We start from the raw sequence: 10,379 nt of genomic DNA on the forward strand, positions 1-10,379 counted from the left end.
TCAACTATCTAACTCCATTAAAGTTCATATTTCGAGATTCTTAATACTTGATGTAATGTAATTACATTTTGATGCTTTGTAGCATCGAAGGAGAGAAAGGAAGCTTAAAGAAAGAGCATGCTTAGTTTGATCGCGAAGAGATGTATTTTGATAGCATGACTCAATGATCCGAATTGTGAGCTGTTAAGAGTTATTATAGATTGCTTAGAATTATGTACCAACATAGTTTTCGTATGTATTTGTGTCACACCCCCAAACCGAGATGGCAGAAACGTTCGGGGGTGAAGGAGATCATGTATAGTATGATAACAAATGAATAATAATAATCAAAACAACAACCACCATTGTATTGATAATATAGTGTTTACATTGTATGTGAATCACATATGATTCACTCCAAACGTCATTAGTAACACAAGACTTGAAGCTACAATGCTCTGCCATCTGGAACCCTGTACGTGTATCTGTTTACTAGTGACCTGAAAATACAAGTGGTTTGAAAAAGTGTCAACAATAAAGTTGGTGAGTTCATAAGCATTTGTATTTAGAAAGTATGTTCTTTGTTCCTTGAAAGCCTTGGTTTGTTCCTCTAGAAAATCCTATATCTTCTGATGTAAGGAAATGAAAGTTTTGTTGACTCACACATGTAAAAGCATTGAATTATAGTCATGTTTGTATGTAATCCTTTTGGTATATATGTACCAAGTTAAACACTCTTTTGGAGAAGTATGTTTTGTACTAGAAAAGAGTACGTTCTTTGTTCCTAAAAACATAGTGTATTGTTTATACTGTAGTAATGTCTATAGTGTCTGTAGTGTTTGTAATAGTGCCTGGAATCCATCATAAGAAATGTACTGTAGGGTATCCTTATTGGGAATCCTATGGAAAAGGATAAGTTAGCCTTTGTGAACAATTTGATTCACTATATCCTTTCAAACATTAATATAAATGTTGTAATAGAAAGGATAGTCCATGGACTGAGATTACTCCAATGATGCATTCGACATTCAAGGGTACATACCAACCATAGAACCTGATTCAATGCGTAGAATAAATTAATTATCTAACCGATATTAGTTTGTGTAGTAACGGTTGGAGAGTCGACATCGTTTATTCTTACAAACAACAATCTTAAAGAAAAATGTCGGCAATGAAAATTCTCACCGATGACAAGTTTCTGATGCGACGATATTTTAGTGATGGGATTTGTCCCAATGATATGACCCACTACCACGAAATAGAGGCGATGTATCAATTCTTGTAATGACATACATACCATTGTATAAAAAAGCCACTTTTGGTTTCCGTATTATTGAAAGAATTATGTTAATAAATCAGTTTACAGGCCTCAAGATCGATCAACGCATCAACCCAACATCACATTCGAATTAGCCTGGCATCATCTGCTATTATTAACCTTCCATATACTACGTTAGTTTTTTCTAATCTATGCATATTAATTCCTTTAGTTGTTCGGTCCTAGTTTTATCCCCGAAGGGTCTGAATTTCCAATGATTGAGGAGCTATCTTATGTATAATTACAGTAACAAATCCACTATCATCTTCCTTATCACCAACAGGTGCTACAACTCCACCATGAAGAATCTGTGGTTTTTCTGGTTCGTGTGGTGACTTTTTGAAATTGGCTTGTTCCGAAAGTTCTTCAATGGCCTCAAAGATTGTTTCGACACATTTTACAATGTCATTTAGTATTGAAATGACGGTAATAATTGGTATTATTTCAAGAATGTCGCATTCTCCCACCATTGAAGCTTGCAACGTGGAATTGACTTCATCTACTGCCTTCTTACAGATTTGTATATTCATAGCAGAATTAGAAGGATATGAGAATGCTTTTATTGATAGTGCTAATTCTTTCAAAGCTTTTCCTGCTTCAGAGCTCATTGTTGTGCATGGTCCTTGAACTCTTTTCCGAAATTCAGACGATGTCTGTAAGATATTAACAAGATAAAAATAATTAATAATAATCGTTATTTATAGTATACAAAAGCCTTTTTTTTCTTTCATTTTTCCTACTCATATACATATATGTATATTAGAAAATTGACATTTTGTTTTTGCTATGGATAAATTTGTATTTAAAATAACTTTAACCATTATAATGCACATAGAATATCATATTATGTGCATGCACAAATTTTCTTGTGGTACTTAGACATTAAAATTTAATATTTATTTTATACTATATTATAAAAAATATTAGTCTTGAATTTTAAGATGTATAAATTATAAAGGTCTTTTTTTATTTTTTTTATTTTTTTTTTAACAAATCAGTTATATATAAATAATTAATTAATAGTTGCCAAAAGTTTGTAAACTTAAATTATGGAAACTAATTAAGAAATTCAATTTGAAACCAAATGAAATTTTTAAATATTAAAATCATGTGCATAAATTAACTAAAATTTTAAATTAAACATCAATATTAATTAATTTACATAAATAATATAAAGACAAGGTAAAAACATAATAAATTTATTTTAAAATGATAATTTTTTATTAAGTAATAACTAATAATAAGATTTAATAATTATTTATCTGTAACAAACTATTGACATAGCTGTTTTTCCACTCGCAAACATCCGGTTAAAAGCATTTAATGCATTTTCATTAGCCGGTTAATTTAGTAAACATAATCCATTAAGAATTCATAAATCAACATTTATTATGTTCTCAAAATTGGTGATAATATTTAGAAACGTATAATGCACTAGTTATTTATGTTCTTACCAAAAATACTTATAGCCTATCGGCATTTGGAATTGAAAAAATTGTCTTTTCCAAAGGCGATACGAGTTCTATCCCTCGCTAGAAATATTATTTTAGTTAATATAAAATTAGACAAGAAATCGTTCAAAAAAAATCAGTTCTAGTATATAATATATATTTTCTGTTTTTGTATCCGTTTTAAGTTTAGAATTAAACGTTGCATGAACATAAAATAGAAGATAAAAAATGTTTAATGAATTCATACTTGGAATCTTGCATCTAAATATCCATTTAGAGATTCAAAATGGTATGCACACTGCCGCATAAGAGCACCAATCTTCAAATACTGTTTCCATGGATGACTAAACCGAAATTTACCATGTCCTGGTTCCCACCATGCAAAATTTGCCTGCTTTCCACATATCAATCCGTTAGCCTAACTATAAACTTTATCCATATATGCATACATACACACACATATTTACTTATATACGTATACATAACGCATGTATAATAATCATTCATAAACTGACCAGAGATTCCTCCATGGCTTTAGAATTCAGAACACTTTTGTACGCTCCAAGAAAAGATTTGTCAGGTTCATTGGATCCATCAGCACTCTCTACCTCCAGTGGAAGTTGGAATATTTCTCCACCAAATCCTGCAGAATCCCATCGTAATTAAAAACGAATAACAGTAAAACGGTGGGTTTGAGCTTTATGATCATCAACTTAACATAAAATAATAAAACTATTAGTATAATAGCTCATTCACATAAACTATATACACATGATCATACGTACCTTCTAAGAAGCTTGCAAGCTTTTCCATATTGGAAACAATAAGAACATGAAGATCTTCCCCAGCCCATACAGGGCAAACACATATGGAGATAATTATACACGTGGCACCACCTAAGATGATTGTCGATAACCGTTGATGTGCTAGCTCCATTATATTCTCAACGCGATAACCCGACACAGCTACTAAACTGAACGTGAGGATAAAAATCAGCACCCCATAATCGTATCTCTTTTTTATATGAGGAATAAATCTTGAAAAGGTGGCTGCTGCGACTGGAGTAGAAAGATTCTAAGTTAAAACGAGTAAAAGAATTCGCGAATGTGTTAATATTTGTGGATTAATTAAGTGGTTTACCTAGAAGAAAGACAAGGCATCCAAGAACAATGGATTCGGCTTTTGGTCCGAATATACGAGCAAAGTATTCAGCCCCGAGTCCTAGTGCGCCAGCTAGTAAAGTTGCTAAGCCTCGATTCATACCTTTACATAAGGTTGCACCTAATTTATGTAAACAACAAGATTTAGAAATAATGGAAGGAAAAATGAAAGGGAAAAAAAACATTTTTTTTCGTTCATGGATGATTTTAATCAACTCACCGGCTGTATATTCAAACACCACGACGACAGTCAAGATAGCCCAGATGCCTGCTTCACCCATGCCTTTATATAATGGTCTAAGATAGTAAACCATGGAGACTAATGTGATTGCTAACGCCACTTTGAAGGAATGCATGATTCTTCTTGGATCTTCTTTTCCAAGTTTCTTTATTTTCTTGACTAAATCGACAATTGGAGCATTCATTTTCAAAAGTGAAGCCTTCAAGGGAATCTCCATGGGTTGATAGCCAGGTGAAGATGAAAGATAGGTTATCAAGTGAAATGAATGTGGTGGAATATATAAGGAGTGTGAATCGTAAATAAAGTAAAAAATGCAAGGGGAGTTCATGTATTTGGATGGTTTTTGACAGGCAATTAACATTAAAAACTAGTGGAGTTTATTTCGCTATTAATAAATGTAAAAGGTTCATATGTTGAGCCATCGATCACCCTTTTTGGTTTTTTTGTTTTGTTGTGGGTATTTGTATAGCCTCTAGGATGGTGTATATGGGGTTTGGTTTGGTTCTAAGTAAAAATTGAACCGTATCCATTTAGATCGTTTATTGCATTTAGGTAAACATTGGTTAGCCATTACAATTGGATTCACTTAACAGTTTTAATCGGTTGATGAATTTTGTTTTCTATTAATATTGGTTGACATGGTTAAAAATCACATAAAAAAATATAATGTTATGAAAAATTAAAAACAACACGTACATTGCCTCCAAAACTATGTTGCTATAAAAAGTAAAAAGTGAATTTTCTTTTTTGACTTTTGGTAAATATTATAATGGTAGTTTGTACTTTTCTAACATCTTATATTCTCTTCAATTTCAATTTCTTATTTAATATATAATTACCTCTTGTATATGATCTCTTGTATATGGTGTTATAATCTTTTTTTGTTTTTATATATTATTACATACAATAGTTTGATATACAAGTTGGAACTAAAACACTTGACTAACAGGATATTAAACTAAAAGTTTCTAACCATAAAGTTTTGAGTTTAATCAAAGACAAATACTAACATAGGCATTAAAAAAAAACCCATAACTAATTCTGAATAGATCACCACCCCGGTCACTTCCCATGCCCACCGTTTTCTCTTATCAACCTTGCGCTTCATAGTTCTCTAAATAATATGGTAAATTAACGAAGAGTTTAAAAACATCAATGAAGATTTATCGTTCAAAATTAGGTATAATATCTCAAACATGCTATCTTCTCCCATCCTCTATTTTCATTTTTATTATGATTCTTTATTTGTTGATTCTACATAAGAATTGTTAGCATGATATTGATATTAAATTTGTTTAATTATGGTTTTTGTCAATTTCAATAAAATATTTTTCTTATATTCTACTCTTGTACTCATCATTGTTTAGGTGATGGATTTGAGAGAGTGATATTGTGATAAATTGATCAACTTTTAATTGTAATTTTCTCTTAATATATGTCATTTGCAAATACTAATCCCACTAATCCATATGAAGCCAGTGTAGTTATTTATTGTTAATATGTGTTTTGTATAAAAGACTATGTCTTCAATATACTAGTTAAGCAAGCAGCTGCTAATTATCTATTGCTTATTTTCCTTTCGTGTTTTGTTAGGGAGGAAAAGGAGTCCATACATTCATTGTAATTGCTCTCTCTCTGACTTTAAAATGTGCTTTCCCTTGATTACGTCGGGTAGGAATAATCGAGGTGTGATACCCACACATTCCTTCTTGCAATTAAGACACCTTCTTTGATTCATATAGATCCCTTTGAAGGTGCAACTACTTTGACATGTTATAATTTTGCGCTAACCACTATTAGAATTTAATTTCTATTTATCTTTTTATTATATATAAAAATATCATATAATAGAGATAATCCCTTCCTTTTACCTTCAACTACAAAAACATAAAGGATTATACGATAAAGCAAAGCTATTTTATGCACCTGTGTCTCTCTCTGGATTACCGGATATTTTGTATGATAAAGATGTTCTTCATATAAAAATTGAATGATCATTTTGAATTTTTTAAAATGGTGATTAAGATGATACTTTGACGAACATGCAAATAGAGTATATGCAAAATATGTAAGTATGTTAATTTTACATAGAGATTATCCTACAAATTTTATGTAACACATAAAATGTTTAAATCAGTGAACCTATTTCTAACTTTGTAATAAAAGTCTATGGGTAGTTAAATGATATATTTTAAGTTATAATTAAAAGTGTGCATGAGAATCAATAACAATGTGTGTGTATATATATATATATATATATATATATATATATATATATATATATATATATATATATATATATATATATATATATATATATATATATATATATATATATATATATATGTTTAGGTTTATTTAAAACCATTGTAATTTTGTAAGATCGTGAGATCAAATCTAAAAATAATTTTAAAATGCAAAATAAATAGAAAAATTCAAAAATTATTTTTTAAATATTATTTTCGGAACTTGGATTAACTAAAAAAAAAAATTTCCGTTTTTTTTTTAAAAAAATAAGTGAAATATTCTAATTAAAATATTACACTGACATATTGTAAAAAATAATTTTAAAATGCAAAATAAATGGAAAAATCTAAAAATTATTTTTTTAAATATTATTTTCGGAACTTGAATTAACTAAAAAAAATAAAAATAAATTCCATTTTTTTTGAAAAATACGTGAAATATTCTAAGAGAATATTACACTGATATATTCTAAAAAGTAATTTCAAAATGCAAAATAAATGGAAAAATCCAAAAATTCTTTTTTTAAATATTATTTTCGGAACTTGAATTAATTAAAAAAAATAAAAAAAATGCGTCTCACGGTCTCACAAAATTAGGTCGTCTCACATGAACATCTCTCTCTCTCTCTCTCTATATATATATATATATATATATATATATATATATATATATATATATATATATATATATATATATATATATATATATATATATATATTGAAACTTTAAAAAATACAGTCTTTTTTAAAAACAACAAATATTTAGTCAAAATATTCTTTTGGGACATAGTTTTTAGACAACAAAAGTTGACAGTTTTAAAATTAAACTACGCCTCAAGTCCTTAACATAAAGGAATAAGTTCTTTAGTTATTTTCCAATCTTCCAATTTAATAAACATTCAAAAATTATAAAAAATATGTTGGAACTTTTTAAATGATTAGGTTTTACATATTAATTCTTTATTTTTCACAAAATCTGGTGATGTAGTCGTATTCCTACTGTGAGTTTGAGTTCATTAAGTTGTAATGAAGGTTTTTAAACCCTAGCTTCATCAAACCAACATTTGATCTACGGGAGGTCAAATTTTAAGTAATTAATTACGTTAATGATGCGATTTTAATGTAATTTTTGTTGATATATAGTTTAAAACGTAATGGAGTCCTTCCGGTTCATGATTAGGGAAAATCTAATAAATTTAATAAGGATTTAATAATGCATAGATTATCAAGGAGTTAGGTTTTATCATCCTAATTAATTGTAAATCATATGTAAAAGTCAACCGGGTAAATCGTTAATAGGGTTTTTTGAAGTTGGAACTCGAAATATTAGAGTTATGAAGTTAGAAATCATACAACAAAGGCTTTAATGACACATAATGCATGTCTTAAATGAGTGTCAAAAATGCATTTGGTAAATGTTTTATGTAAGCTTACGACACACAAACATGTCGGCTTTCTTTATGATTGTGGCGGGCTTGGAATCGGCAGTTTAAAGGCTCAAAATTTAGCTCTGTTGGGGAAGTGGTGGTGGAGATTCAGGAACTATCCAGAGAGTTCGTGGGTGGAGGTAATAAAATCTATCTATGGAGTTGATGGGGGTTTTGACAGGCCTTCAGTTGCGAAGAGGAAAAGCGGCTGCTAGGGCACCTTTGCAAATATTCCAAAAATCCTTGAGAAGGACGGTGTATCATTTTCAAATCACTTTCTCCATTCTCTGAATTCTAATGGGTCTCTCAGATGGTCATGGTCTCTCGAACCCTCTGGAGTTTTTTCGGTCAGGTCATTTAGATGCCTCATTGACAAACTCACTCTTCCAGATAGTGCTGGTATATGGTCCTGGAATCCGCTGACCCCAGGAAAGATAAATATTCTTGCATGGCGTATCTGTCACGGGAAGCTACCCACTATGGTCAACTTATTAAGATTCGGTATATGCTCTTCAAATCTATGCAGGATCTGCCATGGTGATCCGGAATCTGAACAACATATTTTTTTAGAGTGTCCGGTGTCGAGGGAAGTTTGGCAGCTTATATGCAATTGGTGGCGGTTATTTGATTTCCCTCTTGTCTCAATTAGTGATCTGATGCATAGTAAACGGAATGTAGCAGGGCATCAAAGGCTAGCTTGGATCCATGAAGCTATAATGCTAACATATATCTGGGTGATCTGGAAATACCGGAATGTAAGGGCTCATTCGCATGCTCCAATTCAAAAATCGATACCGGCGTTGGCTTATGAAGTGAAATCACTCTCGAATTTTTGGATCAATGCTAGAAAGAAGAAAGGTCAGACCCTGAGGTGGTATGAATGGTGTAGCGATCCGATTCTAGAATGCAATAGCAGGCTATAAACTGTGGTTTTTTTATGTTTTGTTTTCGTTAATGTTTTGTATTTCTAGCATCTGGCTAGTTTATTTTTAATATATATTTGCCTGCTGTTCAAAAAAAATAAGTCTATAATAACATGCATGTATGTGTCATATGTACACTTTTATGACATGAAATGTGTGTCATGAAAGGCTTTTTTCCTAGTAGAGTGTGTATTTCTTCCTTCTCTCTATATATACATATATATATATATATATATATATATATATATATATATAGAGAGAGAGAGAGAGAGAGAGAGAGAGAGAGAGAGTATGAGTTAGTTTAACTAAGAAAACGTTGTTAAGAATAGGAGAAAATAAATTTTACTTAAACTATACTAACCATTAACTTAATATATACAAAATATAGTTTTTTCGTTTTTATTAATTTTAAGAAGCTATTTTTATCGAAAACAATTTTAAATATAGTGTCTGTAACAGAAATTAATATTAATACAGTTTTAAGATAAATAATTTTTTTATAGTTTTAACTCTTTTTATTCATAAATGAACAAAAGTGCATACTTATTTGTTAAAGTACATTCATTATTTACTTATTAATAAAATAAATGCTTAATTTTTTATTTTATTTATATTATTTTTTTTAACATTTTAAGTAGCCTTCATTTATGAATATAACATTTAATAAAGTTTTTATTACCTAAAATATATTTTTTCACATAAGCTTTCGTCACATGTTATATTCTTGTACGAACAAAAAGTGTATTAACTATTGTCATATGTTATAATAATATGTTTATAAAACATTTTTAAGGTTTTTTGTTGGTGATCTGTTATCATAAATATTATTTAAGTGTAATTGGATTACTTTTGACCAAAAGTGATATTGGTAAATATTAAACAAGTAAATAATGTATGGAGTACACACTTTTTTAAGTTTGATCAAGTTTTAAAGTACACTGTCATTTAGGAGCGAAGCCCCTGAACGAACGGGGGCCCGGGGGTAGCATCCCTGGGAGTGGGGTCCAAGGAGCGACAGCCCCTGGCAGGGTCAAGAGGCAGAGTCATATCTATATATCCGTTTTATGTTAGTTTTTATTGTTTTATGACAGTTTGAAACTGTTATATAACAATTTTCAGATAGAGATCTAAAAGATAGTTTTGGTCTCATTCCTGGTACATACGAAAATATCATCAAAACACCCTCGGTTCTTGTCTCTCTTAGTATTATCCGATTAAAGAATATTGCGAGTATCACCCAAATACCTTAATCTGGAAGTGTTTAACATGATTCTCAAAATTTTCAAGCTTTTCTATACCTATATTTTGAACATTTTTGTTATATTTTATTTGTTATTTTGATATGAATAAGCAGTCTGTTAATAAAGACAAAGTGTTTTGAAAATTCGAATTACTTATTTATATATCAATTACAAATCAACTATAAAAAGATTCTGATAAATATTTTATATAAAGATGAATAAACACACACAGACATACACACACACACATATATATATATATATATATATATATATATATATATATATATATATATATATATATATATATGTGTGTGTGTGTGTGTGTGTGTGTGTATGTGTGTGTATGTGTGTGTAAGTAGGAACTACAGAATTGGTAGGAACGGAAAAAAA

At 29.7% G+C, this 10,379-nt stretch overlaps 1 protein-coding gene across 1 annotated transcript; it reads right to left on the bottom strand.

Moving 5' to 3' along the window:
• Nucleotides 1-1,343: 1,343 nt before the first annotated feature.
• Nucleotides 1,344-4,380, bottom strand: LOC145029013 (aluminum-activated malate transporter 8-like). Its single transcript, XM_078977669.1, has 6 exons — nt 4,129-4,380; nt 3,889-4,029; nt 3,534-3,806; nt 3,264-3,391; nt 2,996-3,139; nt 1,344-1,950 (listed from the first exon to the last, which is right to left on the bottom strand). The coding sequence occupies exons 1-6, from the start codon at nt 4,364-4,366 to the stop codon at nt 1,486-1,488; spliced, it is 1,389 nt and encodes a 462-aa protein (XP_078833795.1). The 5' UTR covers nt 4,367-4,380; the 3' UTR covers nt 1,344-1,485.
• Between the last annotated feature and the right edge of the window lie 5,999 nt (nt 4,381-10,379).

The sequence above is a fragment of the Lactuca saligna genome, chromosome 2 (genome assembly GCF_052625555.1).
Source record: "Lactuca saligna cultivar CGN05327 chromosome 2, ASM5262555v1, whole genome shotgun sequence".
NCBI classification, from domain to species: domain Eukaryota; kingdom Viridiplantae; phylum Streptophyta; class Magnoliopsida; order Asterales; family Asteraceae; genus Lactuca; species Lactuca saligna.

Bases quoted from the DNA above. Each gene is read 5' to 3' on its own strand.
- LOC145029013 (XM_078977669.1), bottom strand. From the start codon at position 4,366: ATGGAGATTCCCTTGAAGGCTTCACTTTTGAAAATGAATGCTCCAATT. The intron at 3,140-3,263 runs GTCAGTTTATGA...TGTGGAAAGCAG, and splicing joins AAGCCATGGAGGAATCTCTG to GCAAATTTTGCATGGTGGGA. The intron at 1,951-2,995 runs GTATGAATTCAT...AATATCTTACAG, and splicing joins ATTTAGATGCAAGATTCCAA to ACATCGTCTGAATTTCGGAA.